Source organism: Podarcis vaucheri (assembly GCF_965113315.1).
Source record: "Podarcis vaucheri genome assembly, chromosome: 13".
In the NCBI taxonomy this organism is placed as follows: Eukaryota; Metazoa; Chordata; class Lepidosauria; order Squamata; family Lacertidae; genus Podarcis; species Podarcis vaucheri.
In genome coordinates this window covers 57,310,121-57,326,444 of record NC_138751.1, presented here as the reverse complement: position 1 = coordinate 57,326,444, position 16,324 = coordinate 57,310,121, and the positions used below count along the sequence as shown (strand labels likewise).

The window sequence follows — 16,324 nt, the reverse complement described above, 5'->3', positions numbered from 1 at the left end:
TGCCCAACAGAGCAGGGATACTGAGGCATAACAACTTCTTCACACGGCACATCATTAGACTATGGCACTCCCTCCCACAGGAAGTGGGGATGGCCACCAACTTGGTTGGCTTTGAAAGAGGATTAGGCAAAAATCACGGAGGAGGAGAGGGCTCTGGAAGGCTATGAGCCAGGGTGGTCATGGTTTGCTTCCAGGGTCCGAGGCAGTTGCTGGAAGCCATGGGAGGCGAGAGTGTTGCTCTTGCTTGCAGGATTCCCATAGAGGATGGGCTGCTGGCCTCATCCAGCAGGTGCTCTTCTGATGTTCAGGCCAGGGGCCCACCAACTCCAGCATCCTGTTCTCACAGGTGCCTGAGGGAAGCCTGCAAAGAGGACCCGGCACAAGAGCGCTCTCCCCTCCGGCGCTGCTGCCTCTGACGATGGAGGCAGAACATAGCCATTGTGGCCAGTGGCCCAGAATCCAAACAAGCACCGGGTGCGTGTCGGGAAAGTGCAGAATGCCATTGCCTGAGAATCTCCACTTGCCTTACCTGAAGAGAACACACTTCTTGCCCTTTTAGGGGTTGGGAAGGTTTGCTTGGATGCCTGTGGCCAATGCCTGCTGAGAAGGAAGGGGGCAGCAGTCAGGGGGTGGGACTTCACTGCCATGCGTTCCTCCTCCCATGGGATGGCGGCAGCGGAGGCAGTGGCATCCTGCTACTGCTAATTGTTGCTTGCAATTATCTTTCTACCCTTAATGTGCATTGTGACAAGAAGACCTCAAGGAGGTTACTGTGTTTGGATTTTGACATTGGAAAAGCAGTCGAGAGATGGGAGGAGACGAGGTCAGGAGGAGGGTTCGAGTTCAGCGCAGTGGTGCATGCTGAAGATTATTTGCAAATGAGGGATGCAAGATGGCAACCTTCTCCAACCAGGTGCCCCCCAGATGTCGGCCCCAGCCAATCTGACCACCGTGAGGACTTTGGCATGTGCCCACAGGAGCTAACTCCTAGGGGCCGAGGTCCCTTCACACACACCCCCAAAAAATGAGGGGGCCAGCCACCCACCCACCCCAGTTAATAGGCATTGCCATTCAAATGGTGTGCGTGTGCCGTGTCATATTATGTGGGTTAGGGCTTACCTGAAACCCCCCCCCCCAATATTTTATTCAAGCTGGCACCCCTGTGTGTGTCCAAAGACTTCAAGGAAAAGGTGGCTTTGGAGAGGGAGGTGGAACTGGCCAGCCGTCATCTCTGTGATCAGATCAGCCTCTCTTTCCTGCCCCCTGCCCCCCCCCCAGTCCATAAGCACATGGGCTGGTGTGGTGCAGTCCTGGGAAAGGCCAGGGTTCAAATCCACCCTCAGCCATGAAGCCCACTGGGACTCTCTCAGCCTGAGCTACCTTGTTGCGCAGATAAAATGGGGGGGGGCATATACCTAGAGCACCCTGAGCTTCTTGGAAGCAATTAAGAAGCAAGTCTTTCTTTGGCCTGCCTCTGTGGGGCTCCTCTGGGAGGCCTCCCTTCCCCGTCGGCCTGTGTTGTGTCTGCAGCCACAGAACCTGCCCAGCCTAGACAGACAGACAGACAGGCTATTTTCCTCCCTAAGTGATAGGCTTAGCTGGGCCTTTGGGGTAGACTATTGACGAGATATTGGCAGCCAAGGATCAAGTGGCAGCTGGATGTCCTGGGCTATATTTGTCTTGCTGGCTCGTGATGCGGCCGTAATCCTCACAGAGAGCGGTCAGGGTGAAGACACCAAGACGTGTCTTGCCTTGGAGGCCTCCAAAGGCTCCGAGGGTCACTGGCTCCGTTCCCAAAGGCAGGTGCTTCTGGGCGGGCCAAGGTGCAGGCGTCGGCTCCTGGCTTTGGAGGGGCCCCTGAGCAAAATGCTCAGCCTCCTCTGCAGCAGATGCCTGGCCATGCCAACCCTTGGCGCCAGCCCTGCAAGGTGGGCCCCTCAGCAGCTGTCCAGGTGCTGCAAGCGGCTCTCCCACGAAATCATATAATCATAAACCGGTGAAGTTGGAAGAGACCCCACGGGTCACCTGCGCCAACTATTTGCCTTGAGCATAAGGCACTGATAATGAGGAAGGCCGTCTCTGAATATGGGCGACGTGTTCACTTATCGCGGTTAATAACAGACCCCTCCTCCAAGAAAGAGGTCTGCCACTGGATGCCTCTGCTCACAAGTCGTAGGGTCATCAAACATTCCTTGCTATTGCCTCCCAGAACCTGGTGCTCTTATTTATTTATCTATTTCGGAAGTTTAATGCACTTAAAGCCATTTCCAAAGAGAATAAAACAAGAAAATTAGCAGTAAAAACAAAACATTTGAAAGATAGAATCAGCAATAAACTAAAAATAGATTGAAAGATACATCAGCATTCTACATGTCTGGGTGGGTTTATCTAAACAAGGATGTTATTTAGCAGGCTCTGAAAAGAGTTCAGCGAAGGCAGGGAGGAGTTCCAGAGTGTGTGGCTGCTGCCACACTAGAAGATTGATTTCTAACAAATTGGGAATGTGTGTTATGTGGCACCTCAGATCAAAGTGGGCATATTCGGGGTAAGGCAGTCTTGCAGGTAAACTGATCCCCAGTTGTTAAGGGCTGCACAGTTTAATAGTAGCCCCTTGCACTGGGCCCAGGGGCACATTGGCAACCAGTGCAGCTCTCGGAGCGCAGGTGTTGTACACAGACAGGATTTAGCTTGTCATTCCATGCTAAGAGCTGCCAAGAGACAGAGGAAGTTGCTGGTTCTGAGTCAGACCCTCAGTTGTTCTGTTGTGTTGTATTGGGTGTTTTTTCTTCTTCTAATATATGTTTATTGATTTTTTTTCAAAATTGCAACAAACAATAACAAAGAAGCAGAGGACAAGGACTGTGTGGAGCACATTATTGAAGTTGGAATAAAATGAACAGAAGGTTCAGGACACTTGTGCAGACGTCATAATAAAGTAGATTCCGCTAAGGGACATTGGGCTGCCCTGCATGATGACATTTGCCGAGAGAAAGACAGTGGAAATGTGTCCCTGTTAATTCTCTTCAGCCAGCAAGTGGCTTTCAGTACAGTCAACCATGGCATCCTTCTGGAGCGGCTCTCCAAACTAGGGGTGGCTGGCACCGCTTTGGGGTGGTTCCAGACCTACTTGGATGGTTGTTCCCAGAGGGTATGACTTGGGGAATGCTTTTCAGCCCCGTGGAACCTTCAATGTAGGGTTCCGCAGGGCTCAATCCTGTCCCCCATATTGTTTAACTTCTACATGAAACCGCTGGGTGGGGTTATCCGGAGGACTGGAGTACGTTGTCAGCAATATGCTGATGACACTCAGCTCTGTTTCTCCTTTACATCTGCAGTGGAAGTGCTGGACCGATGTCTTGCCTCAGTCATGGACTGGATGAGAGCCAACAAAGTGAAGCTCAATCCAGATAAGACGGAGGCACTGTTAGTGGGTGGTTCCCTAGACCAGATGGGTGGGAGATCGCTTGCTCTTGATGGGGTTACACTTACTCAGAAGGAGCAGGTTTGTAGCTTGGGGGTCCTCCTGGATCCTCGAGGCTCAGGTGGCCTCAGTGGCCCGGAGTGCCTTCCATCAGCTTCGGCTGGTGGCCCAGCTACGCCCCTATATGGACAGGGACAGCCTAACTACTGTTGTCTATGTTCTGGTAACCTCAAGGTTAGATTACTGAAATGCGTTATAAGTAGGGCTGCCTCTGAAGACAGTTTGGAAACTTTAGATGGTGCACAAATTTGGTGGCCAGGTTGCTCACCAGAGCAAGACGGTTTAAGCACATTACACCGATCCTGGTCCAACTGCACTGGCTACCAATTAGTTTCCGTGTCCAATTCAAAGTGCTGGTTTTGACCTATAAAGCCTTAAACAGCTCAGGACTGCAAGACCTCAAGGACCATCTCTCTCCATATAACCGACCTGGACCCTGAGATCCTCCTCCTCCACAAGAGCTCCAGAGGGTGGCAACATGAGAACAGGACCTTTTCTGCAGTAGCTCCCCATCTGTGGAATGCTCTCCCCAGGGAGACTCTGGTGCCTTCATTATACACCTTTAGGCGCCAGGCAAAAACGTTCCTCTTTAACCAGGCCTTTGGCTGATTGGCACCCGATGCCCTTTTAAATGTGTTATGGGAGCGGGGGTTATTGGGTTGTTGTTGTTGTTGTTGTTATTTATATTACATATTTTGTGGGTTTTTTATCTTGTAACTTTATGGCTGAGCAGTTTTATCCTATCTCCTTATATGTTTTGTTAACTCTGTTGAGTTCTAATCCATACGTACAGTGCAATTTTTCTATGCCAATAAAGGAGATTGATAGATAATTTTATGTTGTGAGCTGCTCTGAGATCTAGGGATGAAGGGTGGTGTGGAAATTTAATAAATGTAATAATTAAAATCATAAACAGAACATTAAAAACAAGCAAACCCAGCATAGCACCTTGAATTGGCTACTCGTATTAAGTTGACACCACAGTTGACAGTCTGGGGCTCTTCTGGAGGGTCCTGGGCCTGTGTCCTAAATTTGTGTTTTACAAATTTAATAAACAATGGTGAAAATAGCCATAATTTTGGAAATCCGAGTCTCAGGTGCCCCGTAGAGGTGGGTGTTGTTGGGGGCCTGTGCAGCACCTTCCTTTTACCTACAAAGTACAGGAACGTCAACCCTACAACATCAAGAGGGCCTCATTTTGTAACCTCTTAAAATCCTCCTTGTCTGAGTTGCATGCTCAGACAAGGCAGTATCCCACCTCCTCTCAATTCAAACCCCCCCCCCCGGAGGCTTCTGCGCATGGCAGTGCAGACCTAGCAGCTTCTTGTGAACAAGGAGGGGGTATTATTGTTATTTTATTTTATTTATTTATATATATTTTTATATAAAATTTTTTATTGGTTTTACAAAAAAAAATTTAAACAATACAAACAAATAAAAAGACATACAAACATGTATAATTTCATAACCTTTTTTTCATATCCCTCACTTCTCGGACTCCCCCATACCTCCCCTTCCTGCATCCCAATTTCCAAAATTATTTCAGCAACTTCAGAATAATTTTATCAGAAATATGTCCTCTTAATCTTTTCTTCAACTTAATCTTATGTCGCTGTAATCCCCTTTTCTTTCTCAAAACCTCGACATTTTAGCATTCATCAATTTTATAATAGTTCTTAAGGTAGATTTTAAATTTCTTCCAATCTTCTTCCGCCGTCTCTTTCCCCTGATCACGGATTCTGCCAGTCATCTCAGCCAGTGTCATATAGTCCATCACTTTCATCTGCCATTCTTCCAAGGTGGGTAGATCTGGTGTCTTCCAATACTTTGCGATGAGTATTCTTGCTGCTGTCGTAGCATACATAAAAAAAATCCTATCTTTCTTTAACACCAATTGGCCGACAATGCCCAAGAGAAAGGCCTCTGGTTTCTTAGGGAAGGTACTATATATATATATATATATATATATATATATATATGCTTTCGTAGATTTTCACGGGTACAGGAATGCAGGTTTTGGTGTCTTCGGGTGTCTTCCCGTGTAAGAGTCGGGGTGTCTGTGCGACGTTTCGACGAGGTCTCACTCGTCATCTTCAGGCTGGTGCTTTCGGCTTCTTGTTACTGGAACAGAGCAGAGTCTGGTGTTTGAGTTCCACACCCCTCAACAGTATTTATAGGAACTCAAACACCAGACTCTGCTCTGTTCCAGTAACAAGAAGCCGAAAGCACCAGCCTGAAGATGACGAGTGAGACCTCGTCGAAACGTCGCACAGACACCCCGACTCTTACACGGGAAGACACCCGAAGACACCAAAACCTGCATATATATATATATATATATATATATATATATTGCTTCTTTCCATGCACAGATATATCATCAAATGTTCCACAAAAGCAACTTTACAGAAAAAGAAAAAAGAAGAAAGTTAAAGAAAAAATTCACCTTTCCAAAACAATTTTTCATGACCTACCGGACTTCCCCACATCTTCCCCACCCTGCATTCTTTACAATAAAAATAACAGCAAATTGTTACCTTGTTTCATGCGTTTTTTGTACTTTCAATAAATTATATTTTAGGTTTAAAGTACTTGTTGACAAATTACTTTTCCAAATGAATCATAGAAGTTACTCTAAACTTTGGTAATTACATAATTATACCTTAGTTTCCCTATGTTAGGGAAGGTACATTTAAGTACTTTTTAAATTTCATTATATATCATCTCCCAGAAAGCCTTAATCTTTGGGCACGTCCACCAAAGGTGATAGAAAGTACCTTCAGTTTCTTTACATTTCCAACACTTATTATCAGGCAAATGGTAAATTTTTGCTAGCTTGACTGGGGTCGTGTACCACCTATAAATCATTTTCATAATATTTTCCTTTAAGGCATTACATGCCGTAAATTTTATCCCGGTGTTCCACAACCATTCCCAGTCAGCGAACATAATGTTATGACCAATGTCCTGTGCCCACTTAATCATAGCTGATTTGACTGTTTCATCTTGTGTATTCCATTTCAGCAGCAAATTATACATTCTTGACAAGTTCTTAGTATTGTGTTCTAACAGTTCAGTTTCTAATTTTGATTTCTCCACCTGGAAGCCAATTTTCCTATCTTGTTTATACACCTCCATTATTTGGTAATAATGGAGCCAATCTCGTACTTTAGGTTTCAGTTTCTCATGACTCTGTAACTTCAACTTATCTCCATCTTGTTCCAAAATTTCCCAATACTTCGGCCATTCAGCTTCCATATTGAGCTTTTTCAATGCCTTAGCCTCCAAGGGTGACAACCATCTAGGGGTTTTGTTTTCCAACAGATCTTTATACCTTATCCAAACATTATATAATGCTTTTCTGACAATATGATTTTTGAAGGCCCTATGCACCTTAATTTTATCATACCATAAATATGCATGCCAACCAAATGTATTATTAAAACATTCTAAATCCAAGATATCTGTATTCTCGAGGAGCATCCACTCTTTCAGCCAGCAAAACGCTGCTGCTTCATAGTACAATTTTAAGTCCGGCAGGGCAAATCCCCCTCTTTCTTTTGTATCCGTCAGTATTTTAAATTTTATTCTGGGCTTTTTGCCCTGCCAGACAAATTTCGAAATGTCCTTCTGCCACCTCTTGAAACAGTCCATCTTGTCAAGAATCTGCAAAGTTTGAAACAAAAATAACATTCTAGGCAATACATTCATCTTTATAACTGCAATTCGGCCTAACATTGACAATTTCATTTTTTTTAATTTCTGACCAACATTTTTCATAGTTATCTTTATACAAGTTCAAATTCTTAGATGTCAAATGAACCCCTAGGTATTTCACCTTCTTAACCACTGTCAAACCTGTTTGATTCTGGAACTTCTCCGTCTCCATGACTGCTAATTTTTTTCCCAAAACTTTAGTCTTTTGTTTGTTCAATTTAAATCCGGCCACCTGACCAAATTCTTGAATTATCTCCAACACCCTTTTTGTACTAGTATCTGGCTCTTTTAAAGTAAGTACTAAATCATCTGCAAAGGCCCTTAACTTATAATGTTTAGCTCCGACCTGTACACCTTTAACCTGCTGGTCATCTCTAATCATATTTAGCAACACCTCCAGAACAGAGATAAAAAGTAATGGGGAAATTGGGCACCCCTGTCGTGTCCCTTTTTCTATCTTAAATTCTTCAGTTATCACATTATTTACAATCAGCTTAGCTTTTTGTTCAGAGTATATCGCACCCATACCATTCTCAAATCCTTGGGATTTTATTTATTTATATCCTGCCTTGTTCCCAACGGACTCAAGGCGGCTTATAGATAAAATCAAAACAGCTGGAAAAAAACCACACAGGAATAGAATTAAAACTATATATACACACGATCTGTTAAAACACTACAAATCATAACAATAGAAACATTGCAGCACCAATCCTTTCCTTAAAAACAGCCTAATCCTGAAAGTCTGTTGAAATAAGAAAGTCTTATTCCACAAGGAGGGAGCCAGTCAAACCTCTCCAAGGAGGGAGCTCCAAAGTCAAGCAGCAGCCACCACCGAGAAGGCCCTCTCCTGTTTCAGTCACTTTCAGTGGCCAGGGCAGTTAATCCTGGGTCCAGGGCCAGAGATGGGTTTCTTAGCACAGAAGGGTCCCCAGGGGTTTATGCAGGGGCCTTTGATACGCAGGGGATGCAAAACGGATGTGCAGAGCACGGAGCTGCCATCCTTTTCCAGAGACACCAGGAATTTATGTCATGCTTTAGAGCAGCTTCCCCCCTCCCTGGTGCTTTACAGATATGTTTGTCTCCTGTCAACACTTCCCTGCTGACTGGGGCTGAGGAGATGTTGGTGCAAACCATCTTCGAGGCGTGGCATTTGAGAAAGCCACTTAAAGTCCGTGCTTCTGAGATGTTGCCAGCCAGAGCTGGAAGGCAGCAACTTTCCCCTGCTTTGATATCCCTGGCACCTGGTTTTTCTGAGGTAGGCTGCCTCGGAAGCAGAAGGCTTTATCCTTCGTTATCACAACTCATAGCTCTTGAGAGACCAAGAAGGATGATCCTTCCCAAAGGATCCTGGCACAGTTGGCTGTGTGCCCAAAGAGGGTGGTGGGATTACCGGGGGCGGGGGGTGCTAAGAGGCAAGAGGGGGGCAGAGGGCACTGGAGGTGTAAATGGCTGTCAGGCTTGGGAAAGTTGCCATCACTGGATCAAGTTCATCAGTTTTCTTGATTTAGTTTCCATTGGATTTTCAGCAAATCCTTAGCGGGTTGTGCAGGCCACTGTTCTGAACAGGGGCTTTTTGTAGGATAGGGGGTGCTGGGGAGGAGTTTATGGAACCAGAAGCACGGGGGGGCTGGGGGGGGAAGGGAACCCCTGGTTCAAATGCCGCCGTGGATCTAGCTCATTGTTAGCTCTCCAGGTTAAAATGGGTGAGCATTTGGACAGCCCCCCCCCCCCTCACCTATTTGGGCTTCCTGGTTTTCCTGGCTGTGGTGGATCTGCCGTCCTCAGAGCAACAGCAGGACGTGGCATCACCCTGCGTGCAAAATGTGTGTTTGGTGCACGTGCGCTTCACTTGAGCAGCTGCCCCTCCCCCAGTCCATTAATCGCAGGCTTCCATTAAAACCCACCGCAGCAGAGGCGAACAGGTTCACTGGCCATTTCCCCATTACATTAACGTTATGGGCTTTTTACAGGTGTCTTAAATAGACATTGTTATTAACGAGTCTATTAAGTCAATTAAAACCCAGTCCTTTGAGCTGGATTTAATGTAGCCACTGGGAGAGATTGGGGGGAGGGGCCAGAGGTATTTTTGGTTTCCTGCCATGGTGTAAGGAGCAGCCGGCCATTATAGTTTATTTCTGCTCCTCTGCTGCCGAAGAAGACAGAAGCCGTGCTGGGGGGGGGGCAGAGCGGGGGGCCCTGAGGAATTCTAAAAGAAATACTCTGACAAATACGACGCTGTCTTCAGAATTTCTGTTCCTTTAAAGGAGTGCAATGGAAGTTTGTCAGGATTAGGCCGAGGGTTGGCTGTCCATACCAGATCCATTTACAGTAATAGACTTTCAGGAATAAATTCTTAATTCTTTCTTTCTTTCTTTCTTGTGTCGTGTCTCACATCCGTCTTTGGAGATATGCCTCTCCATTCCTGGGAACCAACTTTTCATTTTCATTTTCATTATTATTACTGTTATATATTGGATATATCTCGCCCCTCCTTTTTCTCCAAGGAGCTCAGGGGGCCTGCCCAGCCCTCCCCTCCCCTCCCCGGTCCCCATAAAAACCCTGTGAGGCTAGTTAGGTGAAGAGGCCAAGCAGGGATTTGAACACAGGCATCATGGAATACAAACCTGCTCTGAAAACCCTCCGGCCTCTTGTGCCCGCGGGAGGGCGCTGGGGGCCGACGCAGAGCAGCAGCACAGGCCAAGAGGCCGGGGGGGGGGGGTCCCTCAGGTCTGCCTCCCTCCCTTGGCGAGCAGGAACCGGTCAAAGCCCCAAGAAAGACTTGGCATGTTGCTTTTAAATGACTTGGGAGCAGCTCTCCCCGTTTTTCCGCCCTCTCTCAGAGGCAGCCTTTTCAAACACCTAATTTATTCCATCTATTAGATAGATTTTGTAGATTTAATCATTTTCACAGTTGGTGGCTCATTGGATACTCAAGATAAACTCCAAATGAAAGTATAATGGGAACGACAAATGAGTTTTTGCACCAGAAATAGCAGAAACTTGCTCAAGAAGGGAGTTTGAGAGGAGCAAAATATATGTAATTTCTCCTCCCCCCCCCCTTTCTTGGCGCTGCCTTTTGCTGACTACAGTAGGTTACCACAGTTAATTTCGCCAGTTTTGTTCATCTGTAAAATTGCATAAAAGTGACATTTTTGTGCTCATTATAAGAAGTGCTGATTTATAGCTGGTAAATGGAATCCCCCTCCCTTTTGTGTGTGTGTGGAGCTCTCATAGTAGCGTAAAGCACCCATGAAATTGCTTGTATAATGTAGTTTAAATCCAATCTCCGAGAGAGATTCCCTCCCTCCCCCCTTCTTGGCTAAGGAGATGTTTCCTCTCTCCACACCAAGTTTATTTAGGCTGCTTGGAGAATGGGGGGGGGGGTCGTGTGTTTCTTTTGGTTGCTGTGGTCCACTTCAGAAGAGTGAGCCAGCTACTCATAGAAATGTGGAATTGGAAGGGACCCTGGAGGATCATCTCCTCCACCCCCGGACCACCGGCCAGGCTGGCGGGGGCTGGCGTGGTCTTCAGAAGGACGGATCTGCCGTATATGTCATACAAAAAGGGCAAAGCACATTAAAAGTATCTGGAGGTTTCAGTCCTTCCTGAAGTCACAAATTAGGCACAATCTTCTCCATTATCCCAGAGTGAGGGGCACCAAGCATCCAGCGTAAGATTTTGGGCTGTTTCCAGCTGAGCTGCAATAACTGTTTGAACTGATTCTTCTGACAATACAGTGGTGCCTCGCAAGACGGAAAACTCGCTAGACGAAAGAGTTTTCCGTTTTGGAGGTGCTTTGCAAAACAAATTTCCTATGGGCTTGCTTCGCAAGACGACAATGTCTTGCGAGTTCCTGCTGGTTTTTTTTCCTCCCCCCCTTTTTTCTAAGCCGCTAAGTCGCTTATCAGCTGATCCGATCAGCAGATAAGCCGCTAAAAGCAGCTAATCCGTCAATGGGCTTGCTTCGCAAGACAAAAAAACCGCTAGACGAAGAGAATCACAGAACGGATTCTTTTCGTCTTGCGAGGCACCACTGTATGTTGACATTGGTATCATCCGAAAATATTTGGCAACATTAATTTTTGACAAACAATAGTTGGTTTAGGGAGAGAATAAGCCAATTTTGAAGGTGCTTTTTTAAAAAGCAATTTATTTGCGAAATAAATAGGCGAATGCCCACTTAACGCTGCTGCCTGCCTTTTTGTGTCCTAGGTGAAGTCATGGCTCCCCTGCATTCCCCGCGATACCCCAGCCCAGCTGAACTGGACGCCTACGCGCAGAAAGTGGCCAACAGCCCCCTCACCATCAAGATCTTCCCCGCCAACATCAGGGTCCCACAGCACAAGCACCTTAACCGGACAGTGAACGGGTACGACACGACGGGGCAGCGCTACAGCCCCTACCCTGTGCACGCCAGCGGCTACCAGGGACTGCTGGCCATCGTGAAGGCTTCCTCCTCCTCCTCCTCCAGCAAAGGCGTGGTGAAGAGCACGGAGGGCAAGCGGACTAAGATGTCCCCTGCCCACGTGGCCGTTGCCCCCTACCCTGTGACGAGCACTTTAGCCCCAGGCCCCTCCTGCGCAGCGCAGCTGGGCTACCACAGCAGCCAGAAGCAGATGGAGGCCCCTGCGGCCCCCAACGTCACGGTAGCCACCTCGACGATCCCACACGCTGGCAGGAGCCTGGCGCTGCCCCAGTCCAACCTGCCCTCCATCCAAAACATCATTTTCCAGATCAATCAGCAATGCCAGGCGCAGGCCAGCCAGCCGCTGTGCCAAGGGGTAGTGGTAGCCAACCCCAGCCCCGCCAAGCACAGCGCCGCCACCGCCGCCGGATTTGCCACCATGGCGACGGTGGGTGCAGCCGTGGCGTACGCGGGTGCCGTGCTGCCTGACTGCCGCAAGGGGGCTGAGCTGGTGGCAGGCTCCCACCCGGGTGGTGGGCACCTTGGTGCCAAGGCCAGCCTCTACCCCGACGGCATGGACTACCTGCTCTGGCAGCAGCAGAAGCCACAGCAGCAGCTGCGCATGTACAGTGCGGGCAGCGGGGGCGGGGGCGCCGTCAGCAAGTCCCCTGAGGTGTGCGCCGGGGTCCTGCGTGCCTATCCCATGACGGGCACGGCCGACAAGGTGAGCTCATCCCCGTTGAACTGCGTGGGCATGCACGGGAACTTCTCAGTGGGGCAGTACTTTGCTCCCCCCTGGAACAGCATCCTGGTCACCCCCAACAGCGACTGCTACAACCCCCCGGAGCTGGCCAACGGGAACCGCGAGCTGAGCGTCCAGCCTTCGGACGGGCTGCCCAGCTTGCCCAGCAAGACACTCTGCAATACCTCTGTCCTCAGCAGCAGCCTGCAGTCGCTGGAGTATCTCATCAACGACATCCACCCTCCGTGCATCAAGGAGCAGATGCTGGGCAAGGGCTACGAGACGGTCTCTGTGCCGCGGCTCCTGGACCACCAGCACGCCCACATCCGCCTGCCCGTCTACAGATAGGAGCCGCCGGCACTCTACTCTGAACCTGGAGGGCAAACCGCTTCAGCTACGGACCCCCCTTTCTCCCTGCTTTGCCCTCCCCAGCACCGCCAGGGCCCAGACGGCTGCGGCAAGCAGGGGCCCCGAGGAACGCAGGCAGAGGCAGGCAGCAGCATCCAGAGACTCGCTGGGATCATAGAGCTTCGGTTGTGCAACCGGCTGCCCTGGGATGGAGGAAATTGCTTGTCTATATAGCTCAGAAGTTTTTGTTTCTATTTCTTCAGAATGTGAACAGGGAGATGCTGTCCAATTTTGCTGCTAATCCAGGGAGAGAAGGCTTCGCTCTGTGTGTGTGAGTGAGTGAGTGTGTGTGTGTGTGTGTGTGTGTGTGTGAGAGAGAGAGAGAGAGAGAGAGAGAAGGGGCGTGAGTATGAGTCTGTGACCAGTTGGATTTGCATGTGGAGGGGTCCCTTTCCCCTCTCCCCAGAAAGAGGTTTCTGTCCTGTGCTGAGTTCAAGTGGGAGCTTTACGTGCATCACGGTGAGGGGGTGGGCGGGAGTGGATCGAGCCCCTTCCCCAGCCTGCTCCTAGGAATCCAGGTGGCTTAGTTGTGTAGCTTTGCCTACTTTCTAGTTGAAGTCTGTAATTTGCACTGTTTCGATTTAAAGCTAATAATTGGGGAAAGGTGTGAAGCCTATTTAAGGAAGGAAGAAGAAAACACTTGAAAAAAACTTGAAGTGACTTTTTTGTTTTGTTTTAGTTGAATCTACTGTACATTTCTGCGTTTGGCTGCTACACAACGGAGTCCCTCTGCCCTATGTCAGCATAGCCCTAGGTGATTTTTTAAAATTAAAACCTTACATTTTATTGTTATTGTTATTAATATTAATATTATTTTTAACGGCAATATTGCATTGCCTGTTTTTGTCTGGGAAGCCAGCCTATTCAGCCAGGAGGTTGTGCTAGAAAGAATGAGAGGCCATATTGGAAGGATTGTCCCCCCCCCAGCCCCCGTTGGCCGTTCATTTTGACTATTTCTGTCTCTTTCAAGCCCACCTGTGTTGCACCTGCCTGCGGATGCACAATTTGAAAGGGCAGAGTCCGGGAAAGAAACTAATTTACCTCTGAAATGACACAAGCAGAAGACTTGCTCCATTTTTGTTTCTCCCAAAAAGTTAATGGGATCGGACCCACAGGGGCCCATGTGACGTCATGCAATAGGTCCCCCTGCAGCTTGGCTTGTGGCCCGTGGTTTTTGCATTCGGCTGGACCCAGGTCTAAATCAGGTCAGAAGCGTGGCTGGGCGGTGGGACAAGTGGGGTTCATAAATGATTTCAGAAGAATTGGAGGTGAGCGTAGATTTCTCCTCAGCCCAGCCAGTGTCGTGTCCATTACACAACTCCTCCACGTCTCCACCTGCTCTGATCAAGTTGCAGGAGCCTTATGGGTTCTCAGACAACACACGCTGTTTCGTTGTTGGCAGCGTCTACTGTTAGAGAGGCAGGTTGCAGCTGAGAGGAGTAGGACTAATCCCATTGAATGCATCCAGTGTGTTGTGTTTAGTTTTCCTTTCCAGCATATTATAATTTGCTTACTTTAATTTCCTTTTTTTAAAAAAAGAACTCTCCAAAAATATTCCTTCTGCTCTTGTCATTCAACCCATGTAATTTATGTTTTAATAAGTTTTATTCAAGGGACCTGCTTTGCGGGAATCACAGAGGAGTTTCCTCCCTCCCCTCCCCACTGTTTAAAAGAAGGAAAAAATAAGAGTGGCCCAAAAGGGGTTGCGCTCTGAATATAGAGGTACTGTGTCCTTAACCACCTGTTCCAGCACTAAGTGCATTTACAAATCTCTGAGAATGTGTTTTTTATATGAAAAAGTGACCATTATATTCTACTGTGAGAAGTGCATTGTGCACTATATTGTTTTAAAAATGAGAGAAAACAAAAAGTTGGAAAAAAACAGCAAACGATGTCTCTGGATGTTGTCTTTTTTTTTTCTCTACCCCCCCTATCCACCACCCCCACCCACCACCAAAAAAGAAAATTAAACCTGGGCTTTCACTGGCTGTCTGGTTCTGGAATTTGCTTGTATACCTTTTGCTCTCCCTTCCTGTTCTTCAGTGGGGGGGGGAAGCAGGGCAAGTCACACGGAGGGGGGACCCCCATGGCCCCCCAGTGGGAGCGCCCTTGGCCACGTGGAGTTCCTCCGTCCACAAAGGAAGTTTCCCACCCATTTCAGCCGAAGAAGCAGGCCTGCCTGGGTCTCCCGAGACCCACTTGGTGCTTGAGGAAGCACGGGGGAGCCCCACAGCCTCACCAAAGCACATGGGGGTCCCCAGATGGGGAGCAGGCAGCTTCTGCCCTTACTGACCGCAGGGGAGAGCCAGATCACCCCAAGGAAGGGGGCTGAGGGTGGATCCTCTGTCAAACGTCTAGTGTGTCAGATTTCCCCCAGTGTGTCATTTTATTTGGAAATGAGTCTTCATAAGGAAGTGTTGAACTTTTGCGGGGAGGGTTTTTCTATAACTTGATTTATTGACATTCTGAAGATTTGTACGGCATAAGACGTCACCCTTCATTTTTTAGTTTTGCTGTTCCCCTCATGTGCTCCCTCTCTCTAGTCATGCAAAATATTACCACACAATTTGGAAGCCATGTTTTCTTCAACATTTCCTAATCCCCTTCTCTTTCTTTTACTTCTCTTAGCTGTGCCTTGCTGGATTCAGCATTGACCCCATAATTAAAACACTGATTTCCCTCATGTTTTGCACCAGATAAGCTTGCATTGTACTCCTCGGAATAATGTGTAAATTAGAGGAAAGTGTCAACACTGAATGCTGAGCTGCCTCTGCTAGTGCTGCCACCCCTGTTCATTGTTTTGATGAAAAAACAGAAAATAGATGGCGAATTCTTCAATGATAGAGGTCCGTCTACCACAGTTTTACCACACCAAGGAAAATTTTATAATGGTGAATTATTACAAAACAGTTTTCTCTCCCTCCTTGTGGTGTTATTTCCCTGTAGAAAATGATCCCCCAAACTCCTTTTCCCGTTGACTTTGGGACATAGGGCGGCTTTTATTTATCTTCTGAAAGGATTAAGAGTCCAGGGCATTTCCTTGGCAACCGCAAAGGTCAATAGATAATTTATATGATGCATAAGAAGTGGAGCTTTTTGCCAAACAGCAGGACTCTCTATGCCGGCTCTTGAAGTGGGTTTTCAGATCCAGCTGGTGGTCTGGATATGCCCCCCCCCCCCAAGACACACAGCCATGTCGTCCTCTTAAAAAAACCCTTGTGCTCCTTTTCTTAAGACAAAGACCACAAGCTTCCTCCCCACACCCCAATACACTTTCTCTCTGAGGTGAATTTATCTCCTGTCAGGAAAAGCTGTGATGGAGGAATGTTATTTTTTTGTCTTGGGGAGGGGGGATTGGCCAGCAGGCTCCTTCCTTCTTGCTCCCTGCAGGGTTTGTCCTCTGGGGTTCCCAGACAGCTGAAACAGCGCCTTCTCCCTGCCATGACCCCATCCGCTGTGGGCGAGGGGGCAGATTACTGCCCCAAACAATGAGCTCCTTGCATTGGGGATAATGGTATTAAATGCCAAAGAGGTTTCGGCGCAGAGCTGCTATCACTCACGCCCTTGT

At 47.8% G+C, this 16,324-nt stretch overlaps 1 protein-coding gene across 1 annotated transcript in view; it reads left to right on the top strand.

Annotated features, from left to right (window-relative positions):
• FAM222A (family with sequence similarity 222 member A) overlaps positions 1–14,744 on the top strand; it is a 90,626-nt gene extending 75,882 nt beyond the window's left edge. Inside the window, exon 3 of the mRNA XM_082196117.1 lies at positions 11,414–14,744. Within this exon, the coding sequence (XP_082052243.1) occupies positions 11,414–12,696 (1,283 nt within the window). The 3' untranslated portion in view covers positions 12,697–14,744. The remainder of the gene's footprint in view (positions 1–11,413) is intronic.
• The last annotated feature ends 1,580 nt before the right edge of the window (positions 14,745–16,324 follow it).